This window comes from Pleurodeles waltl, chromosome 11 (assembly GCF_031143425.1).
Source record: "Pleurodeles waltl isolate 20211129_DDA chromosome 11, aPleWal1.hap1.20221129, whole genome shotgun sequence".
In the NCBI taxonomy this organism is placed as follows: domain Eukaryota; kingdom Metazoa; phylum Chordata; class Amphibia; order Caudata; family Salamandridae; genus Pleurodeles; species Pleurodeles waltl.
In genome coordinates, this window is record NC_090450.1 from 77,433,323 (window position 1) to 77,450,052 (window position 16,730).

Genomic DNA, 16,730 nt, shown 5'->3' on the forward strand with positions numbered 1-16,730 from the left:
CAAAAAATGCTTTTCGATCAAACAGATCAAAATGCACTAAAAAATGCTGCTTCACAATGGATGGCATTTCCCAAAGGGTGACTGGTTACCTTTCAGTAGTTTATTTCTGTATTTGAATTTAAAATAGAAATCAATAGGGTGAAACTTTTGGTATAAAAATATTACCATGTTTGAAATTGACAACATGATGTAGTAATACTGCTACCAAATATGCCATATAATTTGCCTTTTCTTTCTGTAAAATTTTGTCAACTCTGACACGTAATATGGGCCTCTCCTGCCAGATAATTCCAGTGGACCTGGGTATAACCAAATGCCACTGCAATTAGAAGAGCATGCTACCACAGTGTTTTCTACATAATAATGGAATAACCGTACTTGCCCCACAGCACCTGTCCTATCATTTGCAGTACTCAGCAAAGCACATTTAGGACCATATGTACGAACACATTTTCCCATTGACACAGAATGGGAAAAACTACATCTGGCCCTTAATTTCTAATCGAAATGGATCAGAAGTAATTACAAGAAAGAGTTGACAGTATTGCCTATTAGATTTAGTTGGCCTCAAGCAGAGAAATGTAAGAAAAGAGCCCCAGGTTTAACTAGTTGAGCACATTCAGAGCTAATAAGCAAGTTTGCAGAACAAGATGCTTTAGGAAGCATATAAGCCCATGTAGACCTCAAACACTTATAAGATCAGGGGAAACATTTTCATTTAGTTGTCTGTCGGGGTGAATAAAACACACAGTTTTAGAAACGTTAACATTTCACAGTAGTTTTGTGCTGTCGATTTCACACTCCTTATAGGTAGGAGATAGCGCTATTATCTGGTGGAAGGGTTTGCTGGCCAGAAAGACTTCTGTACCATGGACACACGTTCAATGCGACAACCAGCCAGGTTGCTGAAGAGAGGGAGAGTGATCCTACTAAACTAACAGCTTGACTTTATTTAAACTTGTAACTCCTCGTCAAAAATATTAGCATCAAATGATAACCTGTTGCGCGGCTGGTGTATTCCTGCTAAATTCTGCATTTCTCATTACTTTGATGTGCAAGGCAGAGCAACACCTCAAACTATATGTTTGAAATTAAAAGCAAAATGAACATAGAGGCACCAAGTGGAAAGGCAAGCAAAATGAGGGGTTATATATGTGAGACTCATGTCCAAGTTCTATTTCCCATAGAGTCTAGATCCGTGCAGTAGGCGTTGTACGAACCTGAACATAGCTGCAGGTCAGCACTCAAGTTCACATGTGAGCAGATAACCGAGAATTGTCTTGAAATATATTTTCGAGCCATAAAGGTAGTTTAAAAACATTGTAGACAAAGAAGTTGAACGCACTTATTACTCACGTTTATATACATTTAGGATTGTTTTGAGACAATGGAAATATGTCAATCAGAATTTAGGGCAGGTTGTAAAAAAAGGTTTTTACCCATTCTGTGTCTATGGGAAAAAGTGTTCGTACATATGGCCCTTAATCTCTTAATTTTTCTCTTAGGTATGGTAATGTTCTGCAGCACGTAATCCGATGGTTACCTACTGTCTCCGGACATGCAGACAGAGAACGGCAAACTGCCCTTAAGCACATAAGCAGTTGATGGGTGTTAAGAACATCCTGGCGGCGACCAAAACAAAAGCAAGACAAAAGTTAATTTTGCATACACACACAAAGTTAACTCAAACCATGCAGAGTAATAGCTCATATAGGTTGTACAGCGATTAAAGCGTGCTTAAACACGAGTGAAATGGGGTCTGCCGCAGACTGCATGCCTCTCCTCCACGGACCCTGCATGCACTCTCGGAGGTATTAAAAAGGCTACGCGCTGTGTTTGTGGCCAAGGGAAGAGGAGTGTTTGAGGAGGCGCTGTGACTAGATGCGGACGAAGGTGGTGAGGGAAGGGAGCCTGCTTGAGGGGGGATCCATGCTCTCTTGGTGAGTGGGGCGAGGAGCGAGCAGAAGAGACCTAAAAAATGAAAATAAAGCCAGAAGCGCGACGCCTGTGAAACAGGCTTTTTGCTATTGTTACAAAAGCTGCGTGGGCTCCAATAATAAGAACTCAATTACCTGAAACTGGCCCTGCTTCGGCTGGAAATAGAGAACATCGTAAGAATAGGACGAAACAAACAAACGACAAGGCATAGCAGCCGTCAAGTCGTGGAGAGCTTGTGGACGTTATAAAAAAAAAACAAAAAAACAAACAGATTAAGACAAAAGCAGAATGATCGAGAACTTAGGTGCTGCTCCGTGGGAGGAAACAAGGACAATAATGAGGGACGAAGAAGGGACATTAAGCAATTGAAGGCAAGGATTTTTAATGGACAATCATTATAACTAATAAATAGCCAGTGGGTGGGATGTTAGCCCACAAACTGTATACAACCGATCGAGAGACAGCGCAAGCGCTGTCGAGGCTCGACCTAAAAAACCTACTGCACCAGCTTGCCAGGGACAGATCTATTGTCTTTGACAATGCTTGTTTGGCTTACCTTATTTGAGCACCGTCACACCTAAAGTAACTGTTTTTGAAGTAATTGAAGTGTCCTAGCTTTTTTTGCCTGCTTTCTTGATTCATCTTTGCAATAACCGATGCCTTGCTGCTGTTTCTGTTTCTTCTCAAGGGCCTTAATGTTTCAAATAGAGTGCAACAGAGTTCATTGGAGCATATGTGACTTGATTAAAGACCAGACACATCATGTACATCGGGAAGCTTAGGGGAATGATTGTGTCAGCCTGATCAAGGTTGCTTTTCTCAAGCCAGAACATTTACTTGTTTACTGTGCTGCATTCAATCTCTTTTTTTTTTTTTTTTTTAAATACATTTTAGCCAAGGCTGTGAGCTTCTGCTCATAAAACACTTCTCGATTTTGTCTAAATTGCAGTTTTAATTTTTAAAGCATGAGCCATAACTGCCAGCTGGTTTATGGAAACAAAGGCGTGACTGCCAGATACTTGTCTATGCTTGAGTCTGAGGGATTGCTGTGGGAAGGGGAGCAGTATTCATTTCGTCTGTGGGTTGCATTTTGGGACTGATTTCATTGCCTAAAGGTAGATCAATATTTGGCTCTTGTGTGTCTTGCAAGACTCTTTTAAACACAAGCGCAGGTTATACCATTTTTAACAGTATTCAAGGAACCTGGGATTAGTGGAGTCTGACCGGTAACCCTAGGTTTGTAATATTCTGCAAAGGTGTCTAATCTAGCCTAGGGAAACTACAGATGGGCCAAAAAAATAGCGAGAATCTGGAGTGGACTCTACTAGCCTTAATTTGCAGCAGAAGACCTAAAGGGCTGGATTGGGGGAACTAGTGTCTAAATGTGTCTGCCATATACTTGCAATTAAAAAATAAAAATAAAATAGGCATCTCCTAAAATTTTAATGCAGCGCTTCAGGCCCTTCCTACAATGGAGTTGTACTTAAAAGAGCAACCCCTTTTAATTGTAATGCACATCACAGGAAAACATAATTTCCACTGGAACACATTAAGTTACTGTTGACTTTGAAATACTGTCTTCTAAAGACTTAGTTTAAACCTTCAAGTATATCTAAAAAGATTAATGAAAGGTTAAAGAATGAAAGTGGAAAACATTGATAAAGTGTTACACCAGTCCTGCCGCTGTAGCGCACTTTTTGTATGCAGATGTACACATGAAATCAGGTAGTGTTGTCACTTACAGTGCATGTCAGACAATTGCAGAAGCGGGCTGGCCCATTGACCCATGGTTTATATTGTGGTGGGTGAAATATATCTTGGCCAGACCTAAAAAGAGATGACTTCTTCGTGTTATTTATTTTCGTTTTATTTCTGGTCTACTGGGCACAGTGGTGCGGGACTATTAAAATAAATTTACTACAAGTCCTCCAAAGGCATTGGGTCCCATGCCAAAACCTTAATTAAATTCCTTATTGGTGGACACGTAATAGTGATAAATAAGCAGCGTATATTTGATGATGGAACATAAGTGACAAGTCACAGCTGTAAAAGCGCAAAGCAATTCCAGCGATAAAACTATACAAATAATAGCTAATTCCAGATATTGTGAGAGTAGAGGTCTTACACTGAAATGTTCGTGAAAAGGGTGTGTTTGGGCAAACAGTGTGCATTTCAAGGGTGCTGGTGCACCCTGCGTGCAGTAGCATTGCCACTGGCTCAGTTATACATCCCAGTCAATATGGGCATTGACCATCATTGGTGCTTGGTGCTTCTTTTTGCTATTTCTACTTCGAACTTTAAAAATCCGCATCTCCGTTCCCCTCATGGGACTTGTCATTTTTGTGTTAGTTTGTTTATTACGGTTTGCTATATTTTTATCTAAATTCAGTTTCAGATTTTATTGTTTTGAGTTTTGACGTTAATAACCTTTTGGGACTGCATGAATACTTAGCACAGAGCCCTAAATTAAGCCTGTCTGCTCTGTGCCATAGTCACCAGAGGTTTGAACTCAGGTTAATTTAATGACTTTAAAAGTTCACCCTGACAAGTGTTGTGATTATTCCTTGTGTGCTGTCACCTGCTCCAAATAATAATCCAATTTATTACGATAAAGTGCCGGTGTGATGATGCCAGGGGGAAGCAGACCACTGCATGGCTCCCATAAAGGGTCGCAATTCTACAGGCACATATGACTATGGTCTGGAGACACAGGCCTTTCTCAAACTAGGTAGCTGTCAAGTCAACCCTGCAGGATCAATGGAAACATAAATTGATAAAATGTGGTGCATGTTGGGAGTGTGTATGCTATTCAGAGAGACCACTTGGCTCCTCCGCACATGCAGATTTCATAGACTGTCTTAAACCAGTCTCAGGAGAGGGGTACATTGCTCTGCCTCAAGTCCAGCATCTTGGGCACTTCCACCTTGATTCGTGCTTGCATGTTGACACAGACGTTTCTGTGGCTTGAAAGGCATGCTTGTTTCCTCTTTTGAAGCCATCATTGTTGCATTGTTTCTGGCTAGGTATCTCTAAAAAAACGGCTTGGAGAAGTGTAAAAAAGGAATTGGTAGTTCATATTACTAGGATGCTGGTTGGTAGAAGAGTGGAACTCCCTCCTTGAAGCCATCTTGTTCAATCTCTAGCATTATGTCCTAGAGAGGTGTATTCCGCTCCTTTTTCATTTCTGGCACAATAAGGACTTATGTAAGTTTCTTCTCCTGGTGGTAGGGCTTGAGCTTGTTCTACTGGAACACACAGTGGTACTCTTTAGTAGCACTGATGTGATCAAGTAATTAACATAGCTGAGCATTTTCTGCACCTGATCCACTTGTGCTGTTTGTGAGTTACATACTGAGAATGCTAACCCAGCTGGTACTTATAGAGTGAGTGGGCCATCCTTTTCAGAGTCATATGTGGTCAACCAAACTGATCTGAGAATTATTGTTTGCTTCAGTCTTTTTCCATAAAGGTCAGTGTGCCTGTGAAAGGGATGCAAAAAAATGTTAAAGGCTGCAACAGATATCGTGTGTGCTAAGAGCAGACATTGAAGGAGGGTGTCCCATTTCCATCCACCTCAATGGGACTTCTATAGCACCCGTTTTGTGGATTTTATTAAAATGCTCTACCATCCACTAACTCTGAACCCCAACCATATGGCAGTGGTAGTCGTACCAGTGGAGCCTTGGTTTGATCAAGCTTTGCGAACGTCTGTCAAGTAGGGCCTGCCTCGAAACGCATCTTGTAATATTCTCCCAGTTCTCGGCTAAGACATATGCTGGTCTTCTTGATTGCAGGGTGCTCTAGAAGTGGCAACTCAAGTGCAAGGGTCTCTGAAACATCTTGTGACATTCTGTCCCCACCAGTTTCTGGCTGACCGCTGATACTGAGGTAGATGGCTAGTCTTATTGCAGCCTATGCTACAGTAAGACGCTGAAGCATCTGCTCACTTTTCCTTCTGTCTATTCGGGGACTTGGGTATGCACAACAACCAGGTGGGGCTCTCTTGCTATGCAAGTACAAACTCAGTAACTCCCTCAAAGTATTTCCTGATTTTGAGGAACATTTTGTGAGAGGAGGCACTGTGATTTCTGTGGCTTCGTCAGGTATTACCCTAAAAGGATTATCCTATTTTTATGTTTTTCAGTAGGTGTAGCAGCAGTAAGCCTCAAATGTAGTTCTTCCTGGTTTTCTTGCTATTGTTGTAGGCTTAGGCCCACTTTACAGCACTCCAGGCCGGAAGCATGTTGACTTGGTAACTCAAGCCCCCCAAACCCTTATACAATCACTTCATTACCCTAGAGGCAAAGCGAGTGCGTGATTCGATCCCATCATGGATTAATTTAATGAGTTTTCGGGTCGATCGGCCAGGTAGGAATAGCTACTGGTGTTTTCTGGAGCCAACGCAAGTAGTTAAAGACGTATACTTCAAAATCTTGTTGGGAGGAATCTACTCCCATTAACCATGGTGCACCTGAGCTCCAGTCTGGGTGGCTGGCACACTTATACCATCAGTAAATACATTGTGCAAGAAGTGCTGAGAGTTACTGACCACATGTGAAAGGCTCTATTACATGGTCTGCAGTATTGTCTGTGTAGTTATGGTTCAGATGCATTAAAAAACAATGTTTTGGTTTGCTAAGAACTTTGGCACCATTTGGGAAATCTGCATGTTTAGCACTTGTTTGATTCATGTAGCTTAGGCTTAGCTTGTAAAAGTTGGTTTAGATCTACCCGGATGGTGAAGAAAAAAACATTTTCAGGTGGGTGTGTTTCAAAATAAATAAATGTTTCAATTTTCGGTCATCCATAGAAATTCCCGCTCTTCCATACAGCAAATATTCCTGAACATAGTTACACCAAACATGAAATTATGTTTAAATAATTTTCAGAAATTTGTATTTGAAAGAGATGTTAGATGTGCTTTGACGTGTTAATTCTTTTTTTATATCTTATCCTTTGACTAAGCAAACATGATACTTTTGAATTAAGTTAATCATATTTAAATGTTTGGAGAGAAGTGATTGGATGATGAAGAGCTTGTGTTTGGGTTTGTGGACGATCTGCTGTAGTTTCAGTGTGACTAGGACAGTGATGATAGTTTTTGAATGGTGCATATTGGGTTTGTCACTCCAAAGTTTTACGTTTGGAGTGTAGTGCTATAAGGTTTGAAACTGTGTCTGGGAATGTTGCTTTGCTAGGTGGTGGTCTGTAAAGGAGGATGAAGTTACAGGAGGAAGTTTGGTATACGGCTGCATCTGTTGAGAGTCTCACAACCTTGTATGGAAACATTGTCAGCTTTGGTGAGATTTATGGTTTTCTTGAATATAACAGCTAGTCCACCTCCTCTTTTGCAGATACGATTTTATGTGACAGTTTGATAGCCTGGAGGAACAGCTTCATGCAACACTAAAATCATGGCATCTCGCAACAGTGAGTTAGTTATGAAGAGTAAGTTAGGTTGTGTGTCAGTGACACTATGGGTATACTTTGGAAGCTGCCATTGTATACAATGCTTCATGTATAGTTTTCAGAACAGCATTACATGTCTTTACTCCTACCATGAACTGCTACCAAAACTGTACAGCTTAGATCCCCTAACCCTATAAGCTTCCTTTAATTACATTATGTGGGAAAAATACTGCAACCGAGCGACAAGAAATAACTAACATTTTTATTATGATTAACCATCTGCATCTTATCTATAGACAGGACACTTATGTATGGTGCATATCTTGTCCATAGTATATCCTGCAAACTCAATTTAAGGTTTTTCTCCTCTGTACAAATTGTCTACACAGGTATGTTTTGAGGCGAACTATCATTTCAACACTTTTCCACAAACAAATTATAGAGTTGGATTATTGTGCCTTTCTAAGCGGTAAACAGAGAAGTCTTAATTTATCTCCACCTTCTTGAAATCCCAGGTTCTACAACAATGAGTGCCAGGAATGCATGTTAGCGTTATAAGAAAGCATGGTAAACACTAAAGGTGCATAGTAAAAGGGCAGTCCCCAGAGGCCTAAAAATGCCTTTCATTTTAAATGGGGGGAAAAAAAGTGTCCTTCAATGCTCATTTTTGTGAATGTGGAAATGTATTGGTTATGTTTGCAGTTTCCCTTAAAAAGCTGACTTACATATAAATTTGGAGACATCTGTCAGGTTTCTACAAAATGCATTAGTCTTCGTTCGTTTGGCATGTTAGGTATGGGAAAGTGGAGACATAAGTTTTAGTTTGCTAATAAATGTGGTAACTTTTTGAATCTGCATGACATTGAATAAGCAGCAGATTAAGACCCGTGCAGCAATATCTGGTGTAGAGCGTATCAAAAACGAGGAACAAACTTAAAGGTCAATCAGAAAGACATGTTATTGATATCTTTATCTCCATTTGATAGGTCTGCGCAAAAGTTGATATCCTGAAATTGGGTATACCTTGGTGTCTTGTTAGATATTGAGTGCAAGAATCTGTTACTAGAATCTGCTGTGCATGGCATGCACTGGCTGATTCCTGGGTACAACATGCAGCCTGACCACAGATCAGACCTTGTGATCAGCCCCCTGCAACTTAAGAACTTTGGCTGTGCACTTTGGGAGTTTGGGTGAATGGCCACTTCGGTTATACAGCATATGGGGTTAGCGCCCTGCCACATGCCAAGTTTAGCAGTGAAATCCTGGTCTCAGTGTGGTTTGTCTTTGTGCTTGGCCAGCTGTGCTTAACTGGGGTTTTGACTACCTGGGAGGTTGGGCGCAAGGCCTGATTGAAGGCCAGCTTCTGCAGCCAACACTTTGTGTTGTGAGTAGTTAAATAGAAAAATATTTGCCTTTGAGAAAGTAATACACGAAAAAAATCACTTTAAAAAGTGTTCAAGTTAAGTTGTGGTTATAGTATCTTATAACTTCAGTAACATTTGTAAAAACCTCAGATGTTCGCTAAATAAAACTAATAAAGTGACCTTAAAATACTCCAACCGTAGTATGTTGTGCTGAAATAATTTGCAGCATCACATGCCCTGCTCGTGACCTGACAGATATTGATCATATCATTAGAGATAATATCTGTGATAACACTGTGTGAACAAGTAAAAAGTGTTCTGACAGTGTGTGCACCATGGATAAGAGACACATTAAGACAACTCCTTTTACCTCTTAGAAAGGTACAATAATCTAATACTCTATAATTCATGTTTGTGGAAAAGTGTTGCAATGATACATTGCCTCAAAACATACCTCAGTAGCATTTGCGAGGCACAAAGGACTATGTGTACATGCAGGATTCAGTGGAATGAGCTACCTAACCCCAGCCTGTAGACCGTTTGTTCTGAGGAGAAAATCCTCCCATTGTGTTTGGAGGATGTACTATATATGACATATGCACCATCCATAAGTGTCCTGTTCATAGATAAGATGCAGACGGTTATTCATAATAAATTTTTTATTTCTCAATGCTCAGTTCCAGTATTTTCCCCATGTAATTTCATTAAAAGTAGTTTATACGGCTAGGTGTCAAGGCTGTACATTTTGGGTAGCACTTCATGATAGAAGTTAAAAAAAGTAATGCTTCTCTGAAAACTTTACATGAAGTATTGTTTACAGTGGTAGCTTCCAAGGTCTGCCCATAAGACCTTGAAGGTCCCATAGAGAGAGCATAGGACACCATCTGTAGGTTTAGCTTATAAATACTCAGTGTTCATAGTATTCATAGCTGTGCACAATGTTTGGGAAGCCTATTATCTACCCTAATCATACAGTTGGAAGAGTGGGTATGTATGTGTGAAATTTAATACAGTATGACCTACTCACTGACACAAAACCTGACTCACCTCAAAACTAACTCATTGTTGGGAGATGTCAAGTCTCTAGTGTTGCATGAAGCTATTCCTCCAGGCTATCAAACTGTCACACAAAATTGTATCTGCAAATCTCACCAAGGCTGACAATGTTTTCTTACAAGGTTTTGGGGCCCTCATCCCCAGGTGCAACCCTACACCAACTTCCTCCTGTACCTTCATTCTTCTTTACAGACCACCACCTAGCAGCGCAACATTCCCAGACACATTTTTAGACGTAGTTACAAACCTTATAGCACTACACTCCAACCTATGCATTCTTGTTGGCCTAAACTTTTAGTTTGACAAACCCAATATGCACCATTCACAAACTGTCATCACTGGCCTAGTCACACTGAAACCACATCAGATCGTCCACAAACCCACATACATCACTGGACACATCCTAGATGCCATTTTTGCAAATCCAGAACCAGTTACCTTTCAAAGGATTAGTCCAGGCACATGGTCAGACCATCATTTTATAGTATTCCAACATAAAATACCACAAATCAGCACACCTAGGACCACCTTGTATGCACCCACATATTGACTGTGGAACAAGCTCAATTTTGAATACTTCGAAACACAACTAACATCCAGCACCGATAAAGACACAATAAATTCAGTTAAAAACCTTTGAGTGGATACATGAAGCTTTTACTATCCTAATACCAATAAGAACAACACAAATAGACAAAAGAAAACAAGCACCTTGAAGAACAGGTACAGAACTTAAAAAGATTAAACAGCAAATTACAAAGCTGCAATGCTTCTTGCTCAAAACTTTAGTCAATGACAACAAACTTAACAGACTATACAAGTCAGCAATTAGAAAAGCAAAAAAATTTACTTTTCAGACAGAATTCAAAACGCAAAATGTGCAAATAAAGAATTTAATAAAATTCTCACAATTTTGTAAAACTTACTGCACAGAAGTAAATCAACCCAATAATCAAAGATTCACTGACAAACTGGGAAATCATTACACAACCAAAGCAGACACTTTGGGCTCCTATTTAAAACAAAAAAAAAAAGAGTTGGCTAACACAGCTGCTGCATTCCTTCGAACAACTATCACAGAGTGAATTTATGGATCTTGTCAAAGCAAGCAGGCCAGCCGGCCGCCCTCCTGACCCTTGTCCACCACAAATCTTCAATAACATTCTTTTCACTATTTTTCCTGCAACACCAATAAGAAGAATTATTGTTAATTCTTTTGTCTACTGGAATCTTTCCAGAAGACCTAAAATAAGCACCCATACACCCCTCATGAAAGAAAACAAACATGGACCCACGTGACTCCCAACAACTATAGACCGATTACAAATGGACCTTTTTTAGGCAAACTGTTAGAAAGAGCAGCATTCACCCAGATGCAACAGATCACTGAAGATAAATCCATACTTTCAGTTTACTAAATAGGATTCTGCCCAGGAAGAGGCACAGAATCTGCCATCATCGCCATCTGGGATGACGGTAAAAACACACTATACCGGAATGGGGTCGCTGCACTACTTTTCTTGGTCCTCTCAGCTGCCTTCCACGGTTGCCCATGGCACTGTAATACAAAGACTTTATGAACCTGGCATAGAGGGGACTGTTCTTGACTGTAACATCTTATCTTTAAAACAGAACAAATTTCAACCATACTCACCCGATCTCATCTAAGCCATACTTCACAAATGCAGGGGTCCTTGAAAGCTCCGTCATCTCATCCATGCTTTTCAACATGTACATGAAGTCATTTCTGACCATGATCAATTAATTTCTGCTTATGAGCTATAACTATGCAGATCACACACAAATACTACTTAAACTGGAAAGCTCCAGAAACATTAGAAACTCAAATCTTCAGTTGCCTCAGAGCCATTGATCAGTGGATGAGATGGAGCCATCTCAAATTAAATGTTTCCAAAACTGAAATACTCATTGGTCATTGATTGTAAAATTATGACAAACTCTGCGCCTGACGATCTGGGACCAAAGTATCTAAGGAAGTAAGAAACCTTTGAATTATATAGACTCCAAGTTATCAAAGAATGCCCAAGTGAACAAATTGGCAAGATCAATCTTCATTACTATGAAAGCTCTGCACCCCATCTACCCCCCAAAAACCTGGGATTTGCACAGAAGGTCCAGGCAGCTATCTCCTGTACTGTCTAAACTGGGTTACGCCAATGTCCTCTACCACGGTCCATCTTTATAAGCTTTGAAAAGACTACAATGAATTCAGAACTCTGCTGCCAGGCTACTCCTAGATGTAAACCCACAAGCCCAATTCTCCCCTGCCTTGAGGGCCCTCCGTTGGGTACTGGTTCCTAGAAGGTCCACCTTCAAGCTGCTTTGTATCACCCATAAAGCAATACACAGAACAGGACCACTTTTCATCAGGAATAAAAGCACCAGATACATTCAGTAAAGGAACCTCCACTCTAGATTGGCTCCTCGCCTCAAAACCCCACCATAAAAGAAAAAAAACACATGTGGTACATTCATTCATTACCCACAAACATAAGATCCACTGATAACTCTTAACTCCAGAAGACTACTCAAGAGCACTGCACACAGTGCAGAATATGACATAATTCCAGTTGCACATGAGCACGCTAAGCACAGTGGAATGCCCAACTTACTTAGGGATTAAGTGATTGTGTGGCCATAAACTGAATGTCTTTCACCAAGCAGACCGAATGATGGAAATAAAACAATATTCTAGTGTATACAAAATTGCAGCATTAAAGGCACTAGTTTGGGATAAGCTTAACATAGGATCTCAAAGGCACTTATTTATAGACATGCAGGAATATCTGTCAGGTGATCTCATACTATTTTACAAATGTTCAGTTAAGCTTGCTCTTAAATCAGGAATGGTTTTCCTTTTGAGACTTATTTTTTTCTTTAGTAAATGCTACACTCTAAAACAGTGGTTGCCAACCTTTTGACTTCTGTGGACCCCCACTTTATCATTAATGGAATCCAGGGAACCCCCACTGAATCATCATTGGAATCCGGGGACCTCCACTGAGTCATCACTGGAAGCTTGGGACCTAATTTGTCATTATTTTTTTATATTTTTTCATTTTCTAAGTAGTCACAGACCCCCTGAGAAGGCTTTGCGGACCCCCAGGGGTCCCCCGGACCACAGGTTGGGAACCATTGCTCTAAAATATTGAGGCTGTTCACTAGGCCATGTGGATGTCTCTGGGTGGCACACATCTCGAGCAAAAATTGGAAATCTGATGTCCTAGTATTTGACTGAAACTTACTGCTTTGTTGCTTTCATAGCTGAACAGTGGCGGGATTGTTCTAGAAGTGTAAACATTAAGCTATATTTATATTTTTTCAGTTTACTCAGCACTTTTTCACATGTTGTGTATTATGAGAAAAACTAAAAAACAATAGAGTGAAGGGTTGTACACTGTGAAGCATTGTGATGTCTGGCTAGTTTTATAGTTCTTCCAGTTTCATAAATTCCTAAGAGAAGAAATATTCATTTCTATGTACAAGATTCTTGTATGTGACATTAACCAAAAAGGCAAAGGTTAAAGTGATGTTACAGTTGGCCTTTATCTTATTTCAACACCTAATTCTCAAGTCATAGTATTCTGAGCTACCTATTTCTTGTGCCCCCACTGTGTACTGCTTATGACATCACTCATGACATGTTAAATGAAATAGTTGATTACGTCACTGATAGTTAAATACAGCCTAGAGTTGCTGTGTGTACATGTGTTGGTGAAAAGCATGGAAATAGTATTAAGTCCTAGAGCTAGTGTGGTGGTGCATATTGAAAGTTATATGGTACACAGTATACAAAATACTAACATTTGGTGTGCAAGAAACTCTCCATGTTGAACGAGGTAAAGGCTTAGTGCACCTGATGTGTGTTGCAGAGGTGTGTTTCGGAGTAGCAGGGACTAAAACCCAAATCCTGTTGCCCAAAATCTATGGCAAAGGCCAAGGCTTCTGTTAACAATAGATTATCTACCAGTGCATGTCTAGGCACATGCTAGTGTTAAATAGTTGTAATGTGGTGATATAAATAAATTGTATGTAGCAATGACATTTATCAGGTGTCATTTATTTCAGTAATTTTCACCAACTATTTTGAGACATTACAGATTGTTGAATAATGTAGACTGTGAAGATGACCCGCATAGAGCTGGTTTGATTCATACTGGGGTTGTAAGGCATGCCTCTAATGTTCTATACCATTGCACACATCTCAGGAATGTGTGTAGTGTATTTTAGCAAACTACGGAGGGTTCTCCATTGGGCCTGGAAGTTAATGAACTTAATTCCCATCAGAAAATGTGTTCTCCAATACAGCAAAAAATTGTTTATTGGAATAGCTCATAATTTGGCAGAAAGTTGTCCGAAAGTGTGCTTTTTGTGATTCTGTGTGAATCTGCTCTGAGAAAACTAAGTTTAAGGAAGTGTTCAGAGTTACAAAATTAGGTGTTCCCTGGGCGGAAGGAATAAGAAAAATGGGAGTTGACTTTTAAAACAGAAAAAGAGAATGCACAAAGAAGACCTTTAGATGGGGAAAGTGGTACAAAGTGGCTAATAGGGTGATCTCCCATAACTGTTTCTATAAATGTTCTTTGCTCACTGGAGAACCTTACTCTCCCTACACTCTTGCTTCCCCATCCTTCATCAGTGCCTTATATTTTAATATGCTGACTGGTGCTGGGCTATTCTTATGCCAGAAGTCGGTGAAGGCGCAAGAACCAGTACAGATGTGAAGACGAGCGGTCTTCCTTCAGCGGTGGAAGGAGTAAGGTCCTCCAGTGTGCGAAGAACATTTATAGAGACAGCTATGGGAGATCACCCTATTAGCCACCTTGCTCCTTGGCTTGCTCCTTGAACAACCTCTTTATAATATTCAAAGATTTGCTTACATATGCCTAATTCACTTACTCTATATCTACTGGTTTCAGAAATGGAAAATTTATTTTGGCTTTAATTTTCCTTTTTTTCCATACATTAATTTATTTCTGTTTTCTCACTGATGACTCAAATGTAACTTTTCTTATTTTTGCTGAAACGTTTTTCACTGTCGTCCTAAGTGTATTTCCCTTGTACCTAGAATGTATGTCTGAAGGAGGGGTGCTTTCAAAAGATTAGCAGCTACTTTTGCAGACTTTTGCTGTTAACCTTTTCTTAATAATAACATTCTCTGACTAAAGATTATTAATTTAAAGAACCAGAAACTGTAGGACACACATGGAGATGGTTACTCTTGGTAATATTTTCTTTTTTTCTTCCTAGGGTTTTGACCCGCCGAATCCCAGTGAAACGAGAACCATTTATGTTGCGAACCGGTTTCCCCAGCATGGCCATTACACACCCCAAAAATTTGCAGATAACAGAATCATATCATCTAAGGTGTGAAAACGATTTCCTTATTCAACCTTTAGTAATCGCACGTTGCATAGAAAAATTGTTATTCATTTTTAGGACAGAGGAAAATGTTTTTATTGCTATGAGTTTGCTTAATGCTCTCCACAAAAGACTTAAGAAGGCAAAAAATATAGTAACATTGAAATTAATGAAGTATGAGTTTGACACAGCCTTGCATCCTGCGAGTAGCTAGGCAGGTGAGTGAAGCATAGGATGCTGCTTGTATAAAACTCATTTACTGTGGTCATTTGTGTAATAATAGCTAACCATCATTAGTATTTAACATCAAGAAAAAGAGTTAAACTGTTACATTACTTAGCAACATCTTATTTTTAAAGCTAGTCTGCACGTTAGCCATTTACAGTTTAAATTCACAACTTCAAAATAAGTCAATACCACCACAAAGACAAATGGAGAATGAAAGTTAATTTCTCCAAATTTGTGGTAAATTCTCAGCTAAAAAGCTATCATTCTTTTGGAGTTTAGACATGAGGAATTTGTCTTTTAACTGCTAAGATGGGCTTGTAGTGAACAGTATAATCGTTCTATTGTTTTATACTATTGGAAGTGGAGATTCACAGGCAGTAGATCACCCCTTGGAATGAAAGCTGATTTAACTTGCTCCACTTTCATTATTTTGTCACTTGGCAGCCGTTTTTCTTCTACTTGAGTTAATTCTCAGAGTTATGTGATTTTAAGTGTTTACATAGGCCTGAACCTGGAGGTATGTTGAGACTTTTTTTTTTTTTTAATCATTGAATTTTCATTGTACAGTCTTCCTTCAAACTTTATTTCAACAGCAGCAGTTTCATTTTGATAATTTTTTTTTCAACAGATTTGATTAAGTTTCAAATACAAACATTACAACCCTCTCACGGGCTCCTCTTGTCTGTTGTGCCCTACTGCAAGAGACACTTTGTGTCTTGTACAGGATGATGAATATCTGGCATGTCATTACATTTAGCACTTAACATAGACAGTGATAACTTCGTACCCAGTTATTGCACAGTGTTTCTTATTCTCCTGATCTTTCTCGTCATGGTATGTGGGCCAGCAGGTATTCCATTGTGACAGAGGTTCCTCGGGGTCTTAAACTACCCCCCTCCTCCCTCGTGTGCCTAGATATCTGGATATGTCCGTGTGTGGTAGGTATCTCTTACTGTTATGTGGGAGAAGGCCCTCCATCTGTTTTTGGTGTACTCCCATGTCTCCATATGTCTCTGTTGGTGCCAATTTTGGGTGTCAGGGTTCCATATTGGGTGTCAGCACAGAGCGTTCGGGGCGCCACCTCATCTTGCGGCCCCTCCCCCAAGTGGCTCTAGTTCGCACACCAGTGTGCCCCATGCCCATTCCCTCTCCCGTGGTCCCTGGCCTCTTCGCACTTCCCTGTGTCTAGCTGCCTCTCCTGCTTTTTGCCCATTTCAACATTTCTCTCTTCCATATGTTTTCTCGGGGATCCTGTGTCGCCTTCCAAGTCATTGCTATTTCTCTTTTAGCCAAAACCAAAGCTACATCCTGGTTCTGGTCTGTTACTTTGTGCCGGATGTTTCGGCAATAGCC

The 16,730-nt window shown here is 40.0% G+C and overlaps 1 protein-coding gene across 3 annotated transcripts in view; it reads left to right on the forward strand.

Moving 5' to 3' along the window:
- Nucleotides 1–16,730, forward strand: part of ATP11B (ATPase phospholipid transporting 11B (putative)) — a 456,703-nt gene that overhangs the window by 40,534 nt on the left and 399,439 nt on the right. For all 3 annotated transcript variants that reach the window (XM_069213099.1, XM_069213101.1, XM_069213100.1), the window contains exon 2: nt 15,039–15,155. In XM_069213099.1, coding sequence (XP_069069200.1) covers nt 15,039–15,155 — 117 coding nt within the window. The remainder of the gene's footprint in view (nt 1–15,038; nt 15,156–16,730) is intronic.